At 42.7% G+C, this 23,582-nt stretch overlaps 1 protein-coding gene across 1 annotated transcript in view; it reads right to left on the reverse strand.

The window, feature by feature from the left end:
• Window positions 1-484: 484 nt before the first annotated feature.
• The window catches only part of efnb3b (ephrin-B3b), a 111,946-nt gene continuing 88,848 nt past the window's right edge, over window positions 485-23,582 (reverse strand). The window contains exons 3-5 of the mRNA XM_084711682.1: window positions 15,244-15,336; window positions 10,561-10,623; window positions 485-4,066 (exon numbers count right to left, since the gene is read on the reverse strand). Of these exons, the coding sequence (XP_084567808.1) occupies window positions 3,633-4,066; window positions 10,561-10,623; window positions 15,244-15,336 (590 nt within the window). The 3' untranslated portion in view covers window positions 485-3,632. The remainder of the gene's footprint in view (window positions 4,067-10,560; window positions 10,624-15,243; window positions 15,337-23,582) is intronic.

Here is a 23,582-nt window from a genome sequence, read left to right on the forward strand (position 1 = left end):
AGCTCGGCGGTGGCTGCTTTGCTTTTTTTTTTTTCTCTTTCTCTCTCTGCCCCGTTCCATAGAAACAGCACTTTCTTCTTTCTCTTTTCAACATGACAACCAGTGGCTGTGTCCGTGGGATTTTAGAAAAGCCAACACGTTGAGTCGACCAGTCAAACACAAACAGTGAGAGCCAGAGACACAACTTTGAAATAACATCGACATGAAAATCAAACAATAAAAAAAAGAAAAAAAAAAAAAAACTTTGAGTCCAAGAGATACTTGACATTCTGCTGAGAGGGAGGTGGGAAGAGGGAGCGAAATGGACTGAAAACAGGGCAGTGGCTTCTTTCAGTCAGAGTCGACGCCGTAAAGTCCGGGAAGATTTGTTCACCCCATTGCGGCAGCAGCCATTTTTGAAACAAAAATACTGTCATTTTGGATTTGGAGTGCTCCAAAAAGAGTCGCAGAAGTTATTTTTGAAGAGAGAGAAACAGACACTTCATTTGGCTTGGAGGATATTTTAGGTACTCTGAGCATGTTTAAATAGACATAGACTTAACAGCATACATAAAAAACACAAGTCGGTAGTTGTACAAAAAGAAGAATTTGAGGTGTTCTCCTCTCATTTCATCTTTGAAATCAATTTCGATACAGTCAAATACAATCCAAACTCATCATGGTAGAAAAACATATCATCAGCAAAGTGTTGAACAAAGTCATTTCGGACGAATGTGACACTTTTATGAAAGATATCTCATTATAATGATGTTAGATACTGATACAAAAACACAGTTGAGAAATGTAAGGTCCAGATTTAACACTGGCTTCACACAGGAAACATGGCTACATCACTGGAGGCCTTAAGTGTGTGTGCGTGTGTGTGGAAAAGAAATAAAAGCGTAAGCTCTCCACTGCCACCCAGTTTACACATAAGCCATAAACATGTTTGAGCAACACAAAACAGCTTTTTTTTTTTTTTAGTATGCACATGTGAACATATTGCACCTCAGAACACAGCGTTGTGTTATTGCCCTCTAGGTCGAGGTGCTGGGCACTAGCGTGTTTGCGTAAATGTGTGTGTGTCTGTGTGTGTGTGTGAAAGAGAGGAGAAAACACATCGCACACAAGCGCTCTTTTCATCCCTCCCATGTCCATCGGGTTAGTCTTAATCACAGAAATACAGAGTCATATGAAAGCAATCAGCATTTTTTGTCGAGTGTGGGTGAAAATGTGTGTGTGTGTGTGTCTGTGTGTGTGTGAATGTCTTTGCAAGCAGGAGCGAGAGTGAATGTATGTCACTCAATGCAATCAGTAGGCATTTGTGACAGTCATTAAAAGGTGTGAAATTTGTGGTGGGTTGTGTGGGAGGGTGTGTATGTGTGTGTGTGTGTGTGTGTGTGTGTGTGTCAAACGGAGAGAAACAGAGTGTACTGACTGCCCGAGGGATTTCTCTGGTGTGTGTCCGCAGTTAATGAGTGCGTGTGCGTGTGATACACAGAGATGCATTTCAACACAAATTTTGGCGGAAAAGAGGAGCAAATCTGAAATGTGCCACCTCATGTTAACGTAACATGTGACACGGTGTGTGTGTGTGTGTGAGAGAGAGAGAGACAGTGTGTGATGATCTCTCCTTTTTCCGTGGTTAAAGTTCAACTGCTCCGAAATCCGTTTTTTTTTTTTTTGTTTTTGTTTTTTTGGCTGTTGGTCCGTCACCTCCGTTTTAGGAGGCTCAGACCCTCCGTTCAAAGAAAAGGTTTCTCTCCTTCGCCAGCCACTCTTTCGTCTGCTCTCTCCATCCTTCCTTCCTTCCTTCCTTCCTTGGGATCCTTCATCTCTCACTCCTGCTGCTCCCATCCTCCCCTCCCCTCAGCTTCTTTTTTTCTTTAGTGTGCAATTCCTTCGCAGTCTTTTCTTTCCTCGCCCCCCCTCCCTCCCTTCCTCTCTTTCTCTCTTTTTTAAAGTTCTGCATTCAGATGCCGCTTTATTCCTCCTCCCCAGACAGCACTCTCTCTCGCCCTGTTCTTTTCCTTTATTCTTCTTTTTCATTTCATCCCCTCTCGCCCCCCTTCCCCACCATCACCATCACCGATCCCCCCCGCCTCCGCCCCTCACTTCTTTTCACTTCTGCGTTTTCAAAAAAAGCGTATGAAAAAAAAACTTTCATAGATGGTTCTACCTCAACACTTCCACAAACGAGGTCTAAACTTCAAAACTACAGCATAGTACAAGGAGCTATAAAAATATACACAGAGTTCAGAGACCCTAGAGGGGGGGTGGGTAAGAGGGGGGAGGAGGGAGGGAAGGAGGGAGTGAATGAGGGAGGGAAGAGAGGAAGAGAGACACAACCTCTGTTCGCCGGGAAAATTAAAAAAGGGATTAAATTAATATACAACGCAAAAAGGGAAAAAAGGAAGGAAACAAGGTCATTCTAAGTTGTGAAAAACAAAAACAGCAGATAAAAAATGTTCTAGCAACAGAAGTGTAGTTTAACAGAGTGGGTAGAAATAATAAAACAATAGAAAACAGAAAAAAACATCTAGAAATTATTTACTGGATATTCATATATATAATCTATAAGTGTTGATAGCGATAAAAAATCTCACTTTTTTGATATTCGCTCACTATTTTGTGTTTTGGTATTTAAGACAAGTCTAAAGAACGCACGCATACGCACAGTCACTCACACACAAAGCGCACACACGCACACACAAACTAAACCCCACGCACGCATATGCAAACTCATATGCAAACTTGCTGTACTGAAGCACACTAACTGCACGCACACGTCTAATGTGGAGCAGCAGCAGCGCCATAATTATTATCCAAGTCGTATGCACACTCGCACGGTCACACACACGCATTATTAAAATATACAAGATTCTGAGTGTCACCGATTGGTCAGACCTCCTCAGGCCTTGGGCCTTGGTCATGTGACCGCTGCCCGGGGCTTGCTGATTGGGTGAGTCCAAGGCCCCCATGTTTTCTCAGGAGAAACAAACACAAACAAACTAGAATCCTATTGGTGAGTTAGTGGCAGGGGCCGGTCTCTGGTTGGCTGATGGAGCTCTGAGGGGGCGGGGCGGTGAGCTTAGGCAGGTATGGCCTCTGGGAATCAGAGTTCTCCGGTGCTAAGTGGGATCAGGGGTGTAGTTTTTTAAGTCCTTTCCTTTCTCTCTTTTTTTTTCTTTTGTAAAACATCTCAAGTCCCAACGCCATGTCCATCCTCCTAGAAAAAAGTGTGTTTCCGCACACACACACACATATACTGGCGGGGACGACTCTTCAATTCAGCAAGGGTGGGGCTCGTTTAGCTCTGAGTTAGCAAGAAGGGGGTACTCAGAAGCTCTCGCCCACTCGTGAGGGCCTTGTTAAAAAGGGCTATGTACGATACAACATCGCCCTTAACGCACACTTGGTGGCCCAGTTGTGTGAGGATGGGGTGGGGTGGTTTATTCAGCTAGAGACACAACTGTGGCCGGGCTCACGGGGCAGTGAGTGGGGGGTCCATGGGACAATACTGGTAGTATTGAGGGGTTCAGGGTCGGAGTTGTGATGGCGAGCTTTGCTGTGGCTTCATTTGGAGCAGGGGGGTTGGTTGGTAATGGTTAGAGGGAGGTGGATGTGTCCAGTCGGCCGGAGCACCAGCCGTCTCATACTTTGTAATAGATGTTGGCCGGGCTCTGAGGCGGCATCTCCTGGACGATGTAGACAGGGTGTCCGTAGTCTCCGCTCACCTTCTCGTAGTGCGGGCAGTAGGCGGAGTCCGACGTCCGCAGTGGGATGATGATGTCACTGGGCTCTGAGCCGTTGTTGTTGGAGCTGGAGATGCCCCCGCCCCCTCCCCGCTTGGGGCTGGTGAGCGATGACAGCGACAGCGGAGGGTGGTGGGTGTCCGAGTGCTTGGCGTGCCGCCGTCTGTAGCAAACCACGCAGATCACGGCGGTCACCAGCAGGAGGAAGGCAGAGCCTCCGGCGGCGCCGGCAATGAGGGCAATGTTGGAGGGTTGCAGGGGCCCATTCTCACCCCCGCCTTCACTTCCGAAGCTGTTGGGTCCTCGAGACTGGGTGGAGTTCCCTGCGCCGCCTGTAACAAATCATAGAACAATCTTACTCCAATATCCACAGTATCACAAGCTGCTCTCAGTGTTTCCCTTTGATTTATGTAAGCATATTAATCATCAGGAATATAGCAGAGCAATAACACAGCTTGCTTTCACAATTTGTGTTTTCATGAGCTTTTAAATAAACATACCAATCCTTATGGCTCTGTACCACAATAACATGAGTAATGGTGCTGGTTTAGCTCTGCACTCTTAGAAAATAAGGGCTCCGAAAGAGTTCTTCCCAATGGGCTGAGGTTCTACCCAGAACCATTTGCTTCTAAAGAACCCTTTATTGAAGAAAGGGTTCATCAAAAAGTTCTTTGTAAGACTAAGGGTTCCATTAAGAAACGTTTTCTTCCAACGAACCCTTTTTGGAAGAAATAGTTATTCAAGGGTTGTTGATATCATTGAAGAACTCTTTGTCAAGAGTTCATCAAGAATTCTTTGTAGCATGATATAAAAGGCTTCTTGGTAAAACATTCTGGTTCTCGTTAGCATCCTTAGACCATACATGCTTGCTTTTAACTATGCATTTGCATATGCATCATGGCTGCCTTGTGTATTCTGCATCCATTTGAAGCGATGGTTGTGAACATCCTAAATTAATGCTATGTGAACACAAACACATGGTTGAAAACTAAGTATATCTCCAGACTTGGAAGGTGGAAAGGTTCCCAGAGTGGGTTCTGTGTGGATCAATTACCAAGAGAGAAAGAGAAGGGCTTGGTTTATAACCTCTCATAGGGCCCTTTTCCACAAACATGGTACCAACTCCACCCTGGTTCAAGAACCTAATTCTGAACCGTTCTGACCATTTCCACAAAAATAAATAGGTTCAGGACCCAAAAAGTTGGTTCCTCCTGCTCAAAACTGGAGGTCACAAGGGTTGGTTCGCTAGATAGCACCAAGGTTCCAAGAATCTTGAGTGGAACTGCTTCAAGAGCCATTGCTAACTTGGTGGAAAATGGCCTATAGGGAGTTCTGGGAGGAACAATTCACAGATTTTGTTGGGTTTTAGGTAGAACTCTATGACTCTGTTCTGATTGGAACCTTAGTAAAAGGCTCTAGCAAGAGCCAAAAAGGGTTCTCCTATAGGGACAGGCTGAGGAACCCTTAATGGTTCTATTTAGTGCCTTTATTTCTAAGAGGGTAGTGAAGGCTGCAGAGACTTAACCCAGTGGAATGCAGTAAGTATGCAGCAAATCTCTTATATGTGGTCTCTTTATTGATGCAGTGAAGTGGACAGCAGTGCTTATAAAATGTGGAGGGGTGTCCATTGACTCAGTGTGAGTCTGAGAGAACTGTACAGTCTATACTCTTGTGGACAGCCTGGCTAAGCCGCAGTGTGTATCAAGGTAACACACTCTATTTCCCTAACCTTAACAACTGTATTTACTTAGCATTACAGCCAGCCACATGAAGAGCACCTCCCCGCTCTGCTCCTACCACCAGACCACACACTCCGCCTCACTGCCTGCCTGCCTGCTGGCCTTCCTGCCTGTCTGTCTGTCTTTTTATCTGTCTGTCTGTTTATCAAACCGTCTGTCACGCTATCTCTCTGTTTGTCAGACGATTGCTCCCTCTGTCTGTTGTGTGTCTGCCCGAAACCTAAGATCTTCACAGCCTCCGAGCTCACAGTTCTCTCCGCAGGAGGTCGGGTCAGAACTCAGCAGGTGGATGATGGTCTGGATGCGTGTATGAGTGTGTGCATCTCTGTGTGTGTATGTTTATAGAGCTGAAGAAGGGGGGGGCTACGGCTCTGGCACCGGACCGTGTGAATGTGTGTGGCGAACTGGTTAAGGCCGGTAATGCGAGTCGCTGCTATATAGAGCCTTTGGATAGGTCTATCATTATTCTTGGCACACATCCCCTTTCTTTTCTCGCTGTCTGTCTCCTCCGCTTCCTCGCCCTCCCTCGCTCCGTGGCTCTCGCTACCTTCAGGTTATTGTAGCCGTAATGACCTACCTTGCTCTGAGCTCAGCGCCTTTGCAACACAAATGCACACTAAGATACAGACATACACAACCATGCAGGCAAATCCATGCTAACACACCTCATCCCCCTGCTGCTAAAGGCCCCCCGTCGCGCTGGACTGACTGGGAGCAAAGCGCTAATGCCGGACGTCGATTACACTCCCTTCTCCTCCGCCCGCTTTTCTTCCTCCCTCCATTAACCCAACATCCCTCATTCTCCATCTCCATTATGATCGCCGCCTTTCACCGGCTCTCTTTATTATATCCTCTTCCCTCACCTCTCCTCCTCCGCATTCTCCTCTCGCTCCCCCTATTTTCCACTCCTTACTCCCTCCTGTGTTCGCTTTTTTTTTAATCACACAAGTTCAGACTTTGACACATTCCTCGCCCCTTGACTCCCTATTTTTTATTTCGTTAGTGAGTTTCACCTTGGAGAGAGACATGCAACAGGTCAGGAATGAAAAAACAGGTCGAGGTGATAACATAGTCCTAGCCCTGTTTGTGAACCAGACGTCCTTTCCCTTCTAATTCTTCAGTAAAGTTCACATTCCAGGAGGTAGTTGGTCTTATATCATTTTTTTCTACATTTTTTCAACTGTTTAATGTCAGAATTTTGTCAAAAATGAAGTGTGAATGTGTGTGTTTCCATGAACAACCTTTATATGAATACATTTAAGAGGATGTGAAAAGATTACATAATTAATGGAGCACCAGTAACTCTGAGTCTTTTATGAAGCAGTGTTTTATCAGCCGCTGTGGTGATACAGCGGGGGCTTGATGTTGCACCAGGGACTTTGCGGTTGCATACACTCTTGACACCCTTGCTCATCTATTCTGTGTTTTTCAGTTTGGTTTCTAACTGAGTGACAGCATGGCATGAATGCCTGAATACCTTGTTTCACAACAGAAGATGCAGAGACAGTGTATTAGAAAATTCTGTTTCCATCTTTTTCAATAACTTTGAAATAAAAAAGTATTTCTGGTGGTTTCACTCACCTTGTTTTTTATTGCACAAGCTCAAAATGAGCAGAAAAACAGGTGAATAGAATCATAGCAATAGTGCCATTAACACTGGAACAGGAGTTGAAATTTAGATTGAAATAACAAGTCATAGTGTCATGTAGGTGTTATGCAAAATAATAGATTTTAAAAGTTTCTGGGTTCCAGTGGTGAGACATGAGTGCCACAAAGCCCGTATTCAAATAATAATGAGTTTTAAATCAACATTGTAGCACCACACCCTCCACCCCAAGACATTATAATCACCAGTGTTCATAACACAGTAAGACACAGCTATTTAAAGCTGTAATTTCTAACATTTCCACGTAAAATGTCTAAAAACGCTTGACATACGAGTCTTCTGTTTAAATTATCCCACGTTTACAGCATTCTTCAAGGTAACCGTATGATCCCTCTTAGCCATTGCCAGCTAGTTGCTCATTATTATAACTTCTGAGAAAACACAAGATATGTTGGACACTGACTAACCTAACATGAATAAAACTTTAATAATTTTGCGAGTCATGTCAGATAGATTTTCATCAGATATGAAGGTTGTTTTAAAATGAAGAAAACAACTTTCATACCACTTAATGACATCATCAAACAAAACAACGCCTTTTGTTTTTGTTTCATAGTTTGATCCCATAGTGGCAGAATTGACATATTATGCATTTAACTAGCTAGTCATGGAGAATTATTTTTGTAACATTATGTTGTTATGGATGTGTCAGCTAACGTCATTAGTCATTAAACCAGCAATTTTAATGCAAGCTAATGGTAGCTGACATTTTTCAGCTAGAAGAAAGAAGTCCATCCAGCTTTAACCTGTGGCCTGTATATTTTATATGGTCTTAAAAGTGTGATTAGATAATGTATCATCAGTGTATTATGGGTAATATAAGGGGAAAAAAGTCTTTATGTTTTGTGAAAAGCATGACACTAAAAGTCATTGCTGTTTTTGAACACACACGTGCTGCACTTCAACTCTTTTATCTACCCATGGCTGTGATTGGCTGGATGGCCCATCTAACTCAACCAACAGGATTTCATGTATGGGGGAACTCATTCTCTGAACTGACGTATTTACAGGTTTGAATTTGGTTTTATCTTTGAGTATCTCAGGAAAAAAAGTATGGGGGAAGTGAGAGTGCCGGTGTGAAAACACTCGTAACACCTGCATATGTGACACACCTGAAAGACACTATCAAATCTGTACCTATATCTGTTTATTTCACACAAATACCTGTATTCAGGTTTACACTGGAAGTGGGTGGAAGCTGTTAAAAATCATTATCTACTGCCATTTATATTATTGTTTTATTACTGTCAAGTCGCGCACAGTGCCAGGCTTCGGTATGAGATTATGAGGTAAAAATAATACCCGAGCCACAACAGTCAGTTTTATCCTGCACTGCTCAACTCATCAGGTGAAAAGTTACTGAGAATGAACCTCGCTGAATTTCTGAATATTGAATCTAAAACCATCTACAACTCTATGTCTTAAGCCTACGGGGTTATTTGTTTGCATTTGGGCAAATCTGAGAACCTGCCAGCATTATAAAGACTGAGTTAGCAGTGTGTGTGTTTTGATTTATGACTCTGTGTGTAGTTCGCAGCAAATTGTGTCTCAAAAAATTCAGATGCCATGCATATCTGTCCAGAGAGGGATTATCTGTTCATATCCTGATGTATTTGTTTACATCCCTGGAGAGGATCAGGTTTGAACAAACAGACAAAATGAGCGACTGTGAATAACCCGCAATATTCCAGTTATTAGCTGCGACGAGTTTGAGTGTATTCACACCAGCATTAGAAATTCTGGCACAACTGTCGTGTCAGGAGTCAAAACAATCATTTCAGATACATGCGTGCTAATATGTCTTCATGTGAGAGTCAAAAATGTGTAAAATCCCTCATTATGTGTGTGATGTAAATCACTCCTGTAGTGTGTCCTGTGTTATTTCTCTCATTCTAGTAAAAAAAAACCAATACATACTATTGTTGCTTACTTCACACATGCAGTTCACACCTATGTGAGGTATGGACAAGTGATTGGACAATGTGTGAACACCCCAATTCACACCTTTGGTATAGTACACAGATTCACCACAAAAAAAGAAAGAACATGAACACAACTGATGTTCTCTCTCCTCCACATTTCCGTCTCCTACACTCTTAGAAATAAAGGGGCAAGATAGAACCATAAAGGCTCCTTTGGCTTCTCCCCACAGGAGAACCCTTTTGGTTCCTAGAAAAAATTATAAAGGCATTACCTGGAACCCTTTCAGAGGGGGAACCATCTACAAAAGGTTTCACCCAGAACCCCCTATGAGAGGTACTACAGAGAACCCTTCTATGGTGTACCAGTCTCCACCCAAAATCTTTTCACCCTCTCAGGGTGCTAACAAGAACCCACCAAGAGGGTTCCAGCAAGACTCCCCTCTGTATTCAAAGGGTTTTATCTAGAACCCACCCAGGGGGTTCTACTGAGAACCCTTTTATATTAAGGTACAAAGAAGCCTTGATGAAAGAATTCTTCAATTCAGCAGCCTTCTCTAGGGTTCTGTACAGGATCTTCTACGGGTTTTATCTAGAACCAACCCAGGAGGTTCCACCAAGAACTCTTTTATACTCAAATGATTTCATCTAGAACACATCCTGGGGTTCTACCGTGAACGCCTCTACATTCCAAGGGTTTTTTTTTATCTAGAATCCATCAAAGGGGTTCTTCCAAGAATCCCCTTGAATCTTTGGATGAAAAGGGTTCTTGATGGAACATTCAGTCGTGCAAAAAACCCTACTGAACCCTTTCTTCAAAAAAGAATACTTCAAAAGCAAATAGTTCTGGGTAGAACCTCAGCCCACCAGGTAGAACCCCCTTGGAAATCCTTATTTCTAAAAGTGTAGTTCTATTCCCTTCTCCTCTTTGCTTTTCAATTATTCTTCTCTTTCTCCTCCTTATATGCCTCCCACTTCTCCCCACTCTGTTCCATCACTCCCTTATGTCTCTTCTCCTCTCTCCCCTCATCTTTCCGTAATTCTCATTTCTTTCCTTCCTTCTTTTCTCTCTCTAGACGGAAATCCAGGCCACCTAAACTAATGACAATAATAATTCTCTGAAATGTCGCCGCCGGTCTGGCCCTCTCTCCTGCTGCCCTCTCTCCTCTTTCTCCTCCTGCCTCTTTCTTCCTCCCTCTCTTTTTCTTGTCCTTCTCCCAAGGTAGCTATTAGCCATCCATTCCCCGCCTGCAGCACTTAGCTCGGAGGGGCCGGGCGCAGAGACGAGGAGGAGAGGGATAGAGAGAGGAGAGAGAAAGATATGGAATTAAATAGAGAGATCCACAGATGTCACCGCTGCACATTCTCCATCTGTCGCCTTCTCCCTCCCTCTCCCCGCTGCTTTTCTTTTTATCTACCAGTCTTTGCTTATTCCCTCAGCGGATCCATCCATTTTATGGATGGATCCGCTGAGGATTATCTCCATTTGGTCTCCTGCTTACCTGGGTTTCTGTTGGTGGTGCGTCCCGCTGGCGGCTCCTTCTTCGGAGGCAACCCATATGGGCCTGTGGAGGGAAAAAAAGGGTGGAGTATGAGCCTCTAACTGCAACGACAGCCAAGGCTCTCCGAACTGGAACCAATAAGTGACATTAGCAAACAGAGAGCCAGCCAGAGAGAGGAATAGAGATACAAGAGCTTTAATAAAGGCTTCCCTCCCTTCCACTCCCATTATAGGAGCGCACATATTGATTGGGCCTCCATGTGCCGTGCATGAGCACTTTTCCATTTGTTTGAATGGGAAACTAAAGAGAGGCTGCATGTTGTTTTGGCCAGAGTGAATTTACACAAGGCCATAACGGCTTGTAATCTGTAGTCGCTAAATCAGGCCATCTGTCTAGCAAGCCCTCAGTAATGGTGATGGCATTAAAGTGCGTTTATGTGACACATGCAAACGCACTCACACACATGCGAACACACGCACAGATGCGGCTATTGTAGGAGTGCCACTCCTCACCGCTGAAAGACATGGTTCAGAAAATACCAATTTCGCTCGCTTCTGAGCCATCTGGCCAACAGTAGGCTGCAAGAATTTTTACTGGGATATGATTATTCAGCTCTGCAGTTTGTACAACATTTTAAAGGGATAGTTCACCCCAAAATTGACTCAAATTCACTCTCAAATACAATGGAACTTCATGGCACTCAGCTTGTCGTGCTCAAAGCGCCAGAAAATTAATTTGAAAAATTCAACACCAGCGTCTCTTTCAAGATATATTGACCCAGTTACTCAAGACAAGATGTGGTTACTTCAAGATACTTTATTTCTACAATAGAATCTACCAGAACTACTTTTCTGATAGAATTTACTGGACCCACTGTCTTTCTACATTATAATCTAGCAGAACTATTTTCTCTCTACAATAGCAGTTACCAAAAGTACGTTCTTTCTGCAGTAGAATTTATTGGAACTATTTTCTTTCTACATTAGAATCTAACAGAACTACTTTATTTCCACAGTAGAAACATATCTACTGGAATTTCTAGTGGAAAGGAAATAGTTAGAAGGCAGACATCTTTATGGCCGGTATCTCTAAAACTCAGCAACTCACACCAAAACAATCTAGGTGGATAAATAGTACAACAGGCCAGAGGAAAGAAATATAATTTCAATTTATGAGTGAAATGTCCCTTTAAAAAGAAAGTCTGATATTGGTCATTGTAGCAGCAGGGGAGAGCAAAATTGATATGACCATAAGGTGCCTATGTGAGAAACCATACAATAAATCCACAAAGACACACAATGCATCACATCAATATACAAACCGGTGAATGTGTGTGTGTATGTGTGTGTGCGCACACACAGCCGTCAACCTATACATACTGACATTTAGAGAGGTGTGCAGCTATTGGCTGGCAGCTCCCTCATGACAGTCAACCAAACAGAAGTTAGGGGCGGTGCTGTCTGGATCAATAGAAAGTGCTGTGTGGTCAGCAGGGGCTAGTGGAGGAAGGTTTACGCTATATATGTGTGTGAGTGTGTGTGTGTGTGTGTGTGTGTGTGTGTGTGACAGAGACAGAGAGCAAGCAAGATAGATAAAGAATAAAATAAGAGAAGACAGGTCAATGTATGTGTGTGGGGCAAAGGTGCAAGTGTGAGTTTTTTGCAAGTGTGTGTGTGTGCTCCTCAGAGCGAAGCAGAGCGCCATATCTCATCAGAGATCACCATGAAGCGGCATGCCGCTTATTTAGACGACAAACAACACGGACGTGACCTTTCAGCCACATAGCAGATAAGACAGAAAGACAGAGGAAGACAGAGGGAAAGAGTGAAAATAACAGAGAGGGAGAGTTGTAAGGAGAGACGGCTGGCATGCAAAATGAAAGGGAAGTGATGAGGACGGGGAAAAGGGGAATTTGAAAAGGAAGCGAGCAATGTTGCTTGAATGAAAAGGGGTTAAAAAAAGAAAAAAAAGGCAAATTGCAGAGGGAATAGAAAAGACGTGAAGGAAGGACAGAGGAGGAAAGAAAAAAATGCTGGAAAATGAAACAGGGACATACAAAGATGGCAAGTATAAAGATGTGTGTGTGTATGTGTGTATCTTCAAACTTCACAGAGTTGTGTACACTCTTAGAAAAAAAGGTTCTAACTGTAGTTACAAAGGGTTCTTTGGCTTGTCCTTATGGAGGAACCCTTTTTGGCTCCTGATACAACCATTTTATAAAGGTTACACTTAGAACCCTTTCAGAACTCAACACAGGGTTGAAAGGGATTATACTCAGACCCATGTGTGAAGTCGCACAAAACTCCATATTAAAGGTTCAATTAAGAACCTTTCCACCTTCTGCGTGCTAACAAGAAACGACTCAGAAGTTTTTTGTATTCCAAAGGTTTTATCTAGAACCCACCCAGGCTGTTCCAGCCAAACCTTTTATATTATGGTACAAAGAACCCTTGACAAGTTGTTGACAGCCCTACAAACAGTATATCCGTGCAACGTCATTTGTGATGTTATAAATGGTTTTGATAAGAACCTTAGCCCTGCAGGAATAAGCTTTTTGGAACCTTTATTTTCAAGAGTGTAGAGATGGCGGAGGGGTGTACGTGTGTGCGATGAAGGTAGCATTGCCATCGCCAATGTGGCGAAAAAGCCAGGGGAAAGAAAGTGTGTGTGGTGTGTTTCTATTGAGCTGCGCTGACTGTGCTGATGTTACGGGTTGATAGAGCCACAGCAGCGCCACTTGGTTCTTTGATGAAGAGCACCTACAATACACAGGAACCGATAACACAGGATAGGCTAAAGAAACAGAAATAAGCGAGCGTGTGTGTGTGTGTGTGTGTGAGGGGGGTCGTGTGAAGGACAGGTGCCTATTATGTGTAGGAATGCTCAGGTCAGTGAAAATGCTTAAATGGGCCTTTTTTTCCGCTGTTTTTTTTCTGAAAAGTCTGCATGTGAGGGTCATTACCGGGGAATATTTTCCAAACAAATTAGGAGTGTGTGCTGCTTCGAGTCATTAAAAATCACTGACTGTGTACTTTAACACTGAATGGAGTCATTTTGTTATCACGCGTTAGCTGGCAGCTCTGCTGTGTGGGGAAATGTGTGTGTTCTGGTGTGTACATGTGCCTGCAAGGACCCTTCAGTTTGGTCGTCTGCACCCGTACACCTGTACCATTCATGTCCGTGCGCGGGTGAGCTAATGTTGATGCCTGTAATGTATATCCCGCACAGGGATATGAGAGTTTAAGTTTGTGTGTGTGAGTGCGTGTGTCCAGCATGAGTCAGTGGTAGTTAAAAGGCAGAGTGAGAGGGGAGTCAACAGGGCTCATTAGAGCTGACTGATCCCACACTTCTCCGCTGTTCTCACCACTTAACGAGACCTAATACGCTCAGCGAGAACACACACACACACAAAAAGGTGATGTACGTGTGTGTGTGTGTGTGTGTGTGAGTGCACATTTTGTGTGTGTGTGTAAGAAAGAGGAAGACGAGAGAGCTGGTTTAAAAGTAGAAGAGGGTGTGTGTCAGATAAGGTGCTGTAATGAATGTGTACTGTACAGATGGGAGATGATGTGCGATGCGGTGGACTGGAGCCAATGTGCGTTAGTCACACTGTGTGTTAAGTGAGAGATTGTGTGCGATGCATGAATAACAACGTGTGTGTTATGAGCGAGGGAGTGTGTGAAAAAGAGCCCATGTGTGGTGGACTCCAGGAGTTGGACATATGGGAGAGCTCACGTATGTGTGTGTGTGTGTTTGTGGGCTTGTTTTACTACAATCGCAAGGTTCAAAACCCATGAGCCCACTCTACTTGTTGGGACCAACCAGCTTTGTGGGGACCAAAATGCTGGACCCCACAAGTTTGAGGGTTAAAGGATAGTTCAGATTATTTGATGTAGGGTTATATGAGGTACTTATCAATAGCAGCGGAGAGGGCCAACAACACGGCAGCTAAGCATTGTGCTACTGTGAACAGGCTTAGCAGCAAGAATGTATTTTAGCCAATTAAAAAGGTCCACCTTAAAAAAATCGATACGGGTTTAAGTGTGTGCCATGGTAGGAATATTTTCACCACTTTACACTGCTGTCAGACGGCCTTGTCTGAAAACCACTCTTTCCAAATCAACCAAACTCCACAGGCAAAATCAGTCATTTAATCTAATCTGTGTGACTTTGTTGTTTTAAAAGGTTAGTTGAGATTCACTGAAATCACACAATAACACAAACAAACTAACAGATGGAGGCAGCGGTAGACAAGCTACTCCCGTATTCTGCAGGATTAAATTACTGATTTCGCCTATGGTGTTTGGCTAGTTTGGAGAGAACACTATTTGGCTTACATAACAGCAGTTTCCCGCCAGAAAATAATATCTAATGGCAAAGTAGAGCGGTCTGTGCAGGTACTCCTCTCAGCTGAGTGTCAACCAGCGTCTCCTGTAAATCCTACATCAAATAATCAGAACTATTCCTTTAAGACTTGGGTTTAGGGTTATGATATGAGTTAGGGTTGGGTTGGGGTAAGGGTTAGAGTTAGGCGCTGAGCTGTGATGGGTAGGGTTTGGATAAGGTGCTAGGAAATGCATTATGTCAATGACAGGTCCCCGCAAATATAGCAACACAACTCTGTGTGTGTATGCGTGTGTGAGAGAGATAACAATGTTGGAAGAGAGAGGTGGGAAAACTTACTCTGCCCCACTTTCAGCACCACCTTCATGCCTTGCGTGGCACACACTCCACCTCTCATGCTATCCAGGCCTTGGCGTGTCCCATCTGACGTAGCTGGAGGGACAGAAACAAAAAAAAAAAATCACACAATTAGCAAAGTAGCAGGGTGGTATACACGCACAAACACGCACACACACACACACACAGTGAAAATCCATCCGTTAAAGCCACACAAATTCACACTCTCAATCTACAGCACACGCCAACAATAGCTTCTATTCATATGGTCAGCCGTTCCAGAGAGTCAGCGAGTGACATTTGCAGAGGCAGCGATTTAAAACTCCACCAGAAGCTCTGAAATGTCAAACTACGAGGCGGCAGCACTTTAATAAGTCCTCATTTAGCAGTCCGCTGGAATTCATTAACACCCCCGCCGCGCCGCATGGACTCAACCGCTTTCAGTCAACTACAATTGCTGCTAGGGCTGGAGAAATAGCAGGAGAGGGGGGTAATTTAGAGACTGATGGGGAAAAAAAGGATGGTAATCCAATCAAGGGCACATGCGAAATAAAATGAAGCCCCTGAGACACAAAACACTGGACCAGATTGGTTAGAAAACAGACCGTGATGAATGAGTTAAAGCTCCAATTACTATTAGCTTATGTTTTGATTATGCGAATTAAAGAGACTTTTTGATTTAAAATTGAGAGACTGATGCGTTAATACAGGCAATTGAAGGATTTGTGAGCTATTAAAGCTTTATTTACACTGAAAATCTGCCAACAATTCAATCAAAACAGCAGAAAAACAGGGTTGAATTTTCAAATTTAGCAATGCTAACCTGCTCTGGAATCGAACACGTTTCTTTCTACTGCTGCCAGGAAGGAGGCCAAAGAGGGTCAAGCAGTGCTGACAGAGTGCACAGGCAAGAGAGTGCATGAGCATGAATCCCTGCAACACTCTAACACTTCTTCTTACATAAAGCATGTCAGTGAATGCATTAAAGATCACTGGTTTGCAGGTCACAGCGGCTGGAGGAGGAGGAGGGAACACACACACACACAGAATCAGGATGGAGGAATCAAGCAGTAAAAGTGGAGGGAACGAGATGTGAGAAGGAGAGATTATGTAAGAGGAGAGACGTCAATTTTTAGAGATTTTTAGGCAGAGTTTTTCCTTTTACCTAATCGTGTATGCTATACAGATTTGTAAAGCACCTGGGCGAGCCCCCAGTTGTCAAAAATTGGCTCAAGGAGTGTGACAAGTAGGGTACATACACACAGGAGATTTACTTAAAAAGGGAAGTAATTTAATAAACTCAGGTCAATATAAATCAAAAGTTGCGCGAGGGGCTTTACAAGGCTAATTTGTGATTTGTGATATATAGAACATCTGTATGTCAGCCGGCACGGCACCAGTTTGGAGAAGCAGTGAAGGGAAAAGCATAAAAGCTGAACAATGTACTGCTGTGGACAGAGTCGGCAACAAAATGTATTTTAGCTACTTAAACAAGACCCACCTAAAAAAAAAAAATCAATATCAGTTCAACACTATAGTCTGAATATTTGGCCGTCTGACAGCCTTTTGTGACGGGAAGCCACTGTTACATAAACCAAATATTGCTCTCACCAAATAAACCAGACTCCACAGGCAATATCAGTAATTCTACCTCACAGAATACAGGAGTTCCTGGTTGTAAAGCACCTTGGATGAACCCCCATTTGTCATAACCTGGCTCAAGGAATGTGACAAGTATGGAGGCTAATTTGTGATTTGTGATACTGTTTTTTTTCTGCTTGACAAAAGAAAGGTGGATAGAAAGAGGACTTTAGGGGTGAAGATATGAGAAAGGCCTTTAAAGTGACTGAGCAGCAATAAGTTTTGTACACAAAATGTCAGCCTGTCGACCAGATTTGAAAAACAGTTCTCATTTTGAGATCTTCAACCTATTTTTGGCTTTAAAGTTTAACTTAATAGAGGCACTGATGTGCAAAAAAAAAAAAAAATAGTAGTAGTAAATATATTCTTCCTCCTTCCACCAACCCCCCTCCTGCACACATCATCCCACACCAGCCGTCTATCCTTATTTTCCCTGTTATAGGCCCTGGGCTAACCCTCACCTTGCCTCCTTAAAGAAATATAAAAAATAATTTTCCCCCCGCCACTTGGCTTCAGGGTATAGATTAGCCTGTCTGAAGCGAAGCAGAAAGGGAGGGATGGCGGATGGCTCCGGTGAGAGAGAGAAGCAGAAAGGGAGGTGTGAAAAAGAGGCAGCTTTACTTCTAACACCTCCCTCTCTCTCTCTCCCTCCGTCCCTGCAGGACGCAGAGTGTGAAAGCAGAGGAGGAGAGAAGCAGGCGGAGGTCAAGGCGAACAGCAGTATGGTGGGAAAGCCAGCAGACAGGGATGGATGAGGGGATATATATATAAAGAAGGTTTAAATACAGTACTTTGAAAGTTTCCATGTTCCCTGGGTTTCTCTTTTTACTATTTGTTGTGTTAGCAAATCGTTTTAAATCATAGTATTTTTTCTGTGTAATGTAGGAGGAAAATGTAATTTATTTTAATGAAGTTCAAATAAATGGAGATGAGTGGAGTGTGACAAATTAAGTAGAGCTCTGGTTTCATCAGTGGCTTAATTGTTTCAATGGATAATAGTTTTTTATATCTTTGGCTGCTCAGATGTCACATCCAGCTTGTAGCAACATGTTTTGAACATTATTTGCAGATACTCAAAGGAATCTCAGATTCAGTGGTGTGAAAATCTTTTGTTTACTCTTGGTTAACATTTTGGTGAATGAAACTTGCCAATAACCCTGAACAGGTGGCATTCATCAAGTTAAAACAAGACACTTATGACAGGCTTGCGCACTAAGAGAGTTTAGCGAGTCCAACTTGGAACGCTCGCACGAGCAAACCTCACAGAAAAAAATAGGATAGATAAAATGCAAAAATGTTCTTGCATGAGGCCCGGTGTCTTGAATGAAACATATTCAAATCAAATAAATGTATCAAAATAAAATACATTTTCTGGCACTGGTAATACATGTATTTTGTATTTTCAAAATACAGGAAAATACATCCTGAATTTGTACAAAATGCAGAACATTCAGATTTTTAGAATGAACTTGATTATGGAACTACCGTGAGCAATGTGGGACCAGCCCTATAAACGCAAAAGACCTGAGTGATGAAGTTACCCTGCATTCATGTGGTGTCGGAATAATTGGAAAAAGGTAAAGCAATATATTCTAGTGGTTTTAGGGAATGTACTGATGCAGCATCCACGTTGTTTCCACATCACAACTTAAAAGCTCATGAACACGCTGAAGTTGGAATGACTTCCCAACTCAAGAAATCAGACCACCCCAAGAGCACATTAAACTGTTAAGCAGAAAGCTTGTTTCAAACGTGGTACAGCCATAAACCAGATTTTGACATTGTTTACTCCACTCCAAAGTTTCTTGTTACAAGTTGCATTTGATTTTTTCACCCCTGTCAAACGTCAGTTAGAGAATAATCAAAAACAGAAATTCTGCCCATCTCTGGAACAAGATACACAACACAAAAAATAAAAAGAAGGTGTCTCTTTCTGCACCATTTGATAAACTCTATTTGATTTCATAACTTCAAATAAATCAGATTTTCCAACCATTTAAGAGTTAAAGAGACTGTTATGTAGGATTCAAACAAATATAATAGAATCACTCTCTAAAATCATATTAAAGCATAGCAAAGTGGACACTTAATGGACATAAAGATTCAATTATAGTCACTGAGTATCTAATCCAGAGGGACAAAGTGAAATATACACAGAACAGCAACCCACATGCATTCATTTTGTATATTATGGAACATAAAGAAAAAATTGTATCTATAATTTGCAGTATTTTTCTCCATCTGCATCTGTTTGACAGTGACTACATACAAATATTATAATCTTTTCTCTTTCTATGTGGGTCTTGTTCTATTATAAGTTGATGAAAATGTCAGGCCCTCAGATTCCGTGCTAAATAGAATTTTGTATTGAATTATGCACACAGATGTAATAATTTAACAATCTAATCGAATGCAGCTGCACTAAATCACATTTATTTATAATAATTTATTTATAATAGTGTTTATTTTTTTATTAATTGCTTATTCTTGTCCAGAGGCGTAGTGTAGAAAACTAAATTATTAAATGATGTAATGAATGATTTAAAATGTATAATCTATCTTAATTATCTTAAGGCAGGAAAACATTGTTTTACCCTCCACTACATCCCAGAGCAGGGGGCACAGAGTGAGATAAAGACGGGCCGTAGGGCAACAACAGTGTAGCAGCTCTGATTAGAGGAATGGATGGAGGCTGGAGTAAATACCCTCAACTGGTCTGAGAGAGAGGGGAGGGTGGAGGACTATGATTTCTGAGAGTAATAACTCCTGACACGCGAAGGAGGACAAGAAGGTGACGGAAGACGAGGGAGGTGAGGAAGACGAGGGCGAGGAAAGGGGGGGAGGAGGAGGAGGCCACGCAGGGAAGCGAGGCAGGGAGACTGATTGCCTGTGACAAGCTGTTGGGTGATATGATGGGGACAGGAGACTATGTGAGACGATAGAGATGACCCAGAGCCCAGTGGACACAGGGAGGAGGAGGAAGGGAGGAAGACAAGATTCATAGAAAGAGTGATGGAACAGAGGAAAAAGTAGAGAAGTTAAAAACAGAAAGTAAGGAAAGAGTTTAAATGACATGATAGATAGCGGAGAGGTAAAAGACTCTAATGTCTCCATTATGGAAAAGTGGAGCGGTAATGGATACAAAGAAGAGGGAGACATCAGGAGAGACAGACACTGAGAGCAAATTGAACCAGGAGAGCCTCCACAAATGTGATTTTGCAAATGCAAGTTATTTTTTTACATCGTAATCAACAGGTCACAAATATAACAGAGGCAATTTTTGTTAAAACAGTGAACTGTATTACGACAAATCCTCTTAAATCCATTAGACGTGTTACAGGTGCCACTATTTCTGTGAATGTCAATTTCACAGGAACAAAGCGAACAAAGAGATCAGAGCAATGCTTTGTCCTTGGATTGAAAATATTGCCACCCCTCCAACCTCCCGAATCCAATCTTGGCTGAAAATGCTGAAAATTTTCCTTGCGCATGATGGGAGAAAAAAGATATCGCCAAATCAAGGTAGAAATAATCACAGAACATCTGTGAAATCCTGATGACAGACAGAGATGAGAGCGGGAAAGATGGAGAGATGTGGAAATCTTTCCCACCTCACTTTGGGGAGGACAGAGGGAGCGGGGAGGAGTGTGTAGAACAATTTGGGATGAGATAAGAGGAGAAAGGAGGAAGAACGGCGCGGGAGAAAGTGGGAGACAGGGGAGGGAGAGGAGAGATGAGTAATTGAGACAATGATCAGCAGTGATGGTGGGGATGTGAAGCGCCAGAGGACAGAGGAGAGGAAGGGCGTCGCTCCGCCACCCTCATTCGACAGGAAGACAGGAGGGAGAGGCGGAGGAAGTGGAAAAACTTAATTAATGAAATAATACTGCAGTCAACCTCAATCAGGCTGCACAGCGCCGCGGCTGTGCACACAAGGAGGCAGGCAGCCAGGCAGGCAGTCCGGGTGAGGGAGGGAGTGTGTATCTAGTCCATAGAAAAGATCACAGAGTGGATGAGAGTCTTTCTCTGTGTCTCTCTTGTTATTACCAAGGTCAGTGCTGGGCCAAGCTTCTCCTCTGCCTCCATTAACACTGCTGAAGTTGGACCAATGTTACGTAAAAAAGTGGACTCCATAGGAATCACATCTCAACACTGTAGAAATAAACAAACTTAAAAAACTTTAAAAAGTTAGTGTTTCAGGCTGCCTAAAAAATTTAAATTGAGTGAATTTGTAAAGATAAGTTGAGGTAATTTTGTCATGATTTAAAACAAACTTTTCTCATCAAATAAACTTGATATTAATATGTTTAACATGTTCAATAGTTCAACCAACAACAACATTTGATTTCTTTCAGCATTTTCTTAGTTTGACAAGTCTGCTACTTTCTTCTTCCTGTTAAGAAACTTAATTTAATGAGTTGATTAAACTCATCATTTCAAGTCAAAAGATTTCAAGTTCTTAAGTGTCCTGAAAATAAATAGCACAAATTTTAAGTTGACTGAAAAAATAAATGTAATTTTGTAATTCAACACAAACTTTATATAAATTCAGTTGTACTTGAGAAAACATGTTCAGTAAACTAACTTATTAAGTTGAACTCCTCAGTCACAGTGACAAATATGACAAATAAAGTTGATTTCTCTTCAATGAGTTGAGTGATCTCTGTACAGTACATTTATTAATCTCAAGTGTTCTGAAAATAAATACAAGAACTTTTAAGGTTAATTGACTTGAATAAATAAGATATGTACATTTATAAGTTAATGAGAAAGATCAGTTGATTCCACTAAATTTTGTTTTTTACAGTGCATGGTTAATTCATTCATGGACTTCAACCCTAAGTCCGACATGCGTTCAACTCTATATCGACTGCAGTGGACTATGCAAAGCTACTTCATTTGCATTAAGACGCAGCCCAGACCTCAGTGTTTGCCCTCCCACTCTATTCCTCCCCCCTCATGTGGCGAGTTTTGCAGCGCTGGTTATATATTCCACACATGCTGAGTGACAGCAGGCCTCCCGCAGCAAAACACTTGCTCCTATGTGAGCAATGTGAATTTGTGTACATGCTGATGTTGTTATTTCCATCACGTCCTCCTGCCTACTTTGGGACACCACTCACACTTCACTTTGCTCAAAAGTCACAAGAAGTGCTGCTATATTGCCTCATTTCATATATTTCTGTCTCCTGCTTTTAGTGCAATATGCTTTTCCAGCTTTTTTGGTGCAATATGTCTTCTCAGGAAATGGAAACAGGGCTTTTTGGGGCGTTTAAACCCAAAATGCACTGCTGAATCCAAGGCTGGATTATCAAACAGACCCAAGGGTCTCACAAACGCCAGGGCCCTGAAAGTTCAAAATTGTTCAATATATCCACCAGTAAAATATGGTATCAATTAAAAAGATAAGAGGCTATAACTGGCTCATTGTCACTAAATCTTAAGTTGGGCAAAATTGCAAACTACTGTTTGTAAACCTTCAGGCTGTGAGCAAGCAACTTAAAGTGACCTAAAAGAGCAGTATTTTAGTATAGTATAGTATTTAATATGTTATACTAGTAGATGACAGGATATATGACACACTGTGAGGCAGGGGGAGGCAAGAAGGGCATACAGGTCGATTTTTTCCTGGGGCCCCAAGGCAGATTAATGTCACTTATGCCAAGTTGTAGGTTTTTTATGATCGAAGAGATGAAGGTGTAGCTGTCTAAGTACCGCTGTTGTGCATAAATACTGTATGTGTGGCCAAGCTATTGCAACAGTCCAAGCTAGCTACTGTACCACACACAAACACATTACTCACACATGGTTTGAGCGTGAAGTGGGAACATCTTTCCTGATGAAAGCTAGATTAAAGGGAGCAAAAATGGGAACGTAGCGTGCAGCAAAAGAGCAGATTAAACAACAAACGGAATGAATAAACAAGCAAACGAGGGCCGGGGAGGAACAAAGCTCGCCCCGCTCGCTCCTGCTGTCTCATGTTTCTCGAGAACGCTGGCGCCCCCGCTAGCCTCTGGTGTGTGATAGCGTGTTAGCCGCGTCATGAGTGTGTCAGGTTCAAGAGCGCAGTAATCACGAATGCAAATGTAACGTGAAAGACACAAGCACAAGTGGGTGTTTCGTGTAGCTCCGGGGACACTGGTGCTTGCTAAGGCTGCAGTGGTTTGACTGTGTGTGTCAGTGTGTGTGTGTTTGTGTCAGTGTGTGCGCAAAATGTTCCCATCTGTGTAAAATCAACCTAAAACCAATGTGTTGCTTCACAGCAGCTTTGCCTTTAAAATCCTCCTTTTAGTTCCAGTTGTTTGGCTTTTGGAACACATTCCCCCAAAACAACCACGAAACTAAGTTTGTCACTTGGGTGGACTGGGATGTGTGTGTGTGTGTGTGTGAGTGTGTGGGTGCAGAGGGGACTTGGGGGTGGGATTTACAGTTGCCTTCCTGTTTAAATTTGTAGGCCTCACTCTCCAGAGGCTCTATGAGCTCCATGTGTGTCATCTAGATGATGAAGAGCATATAACCTGATCCCCTCTCCCACGAGGCGGAGCTGAAGGATTCATTCTCTCTCTGCTTCTCCTTCTCCACACGTCCTAGCTGCCTCCAAAAAAATCCTGGATCTCGCCATCGAAATTTCCTGTAACTAAAAACGTCTTCATAAATCTCCTATGGCGCTTTTATAACCTGGCTATGACGCATTAACGAAG

Source organism: Lutjanus erythropterus, chromosome 23 (assembly GCF_056507025.1).
Source record: "Lutjanus erythropterus isolate fLutEry1 chromosome 23, fLutEry1.hap2, whole genome shotgun sequence".
Taxonomy (NCBI): Eukaryota; Metazoa; Chordata; class Actinopteri; order Lutjaniformes; family Lutjanidae; genus Lutjanus; species Lutjanus erythropterus.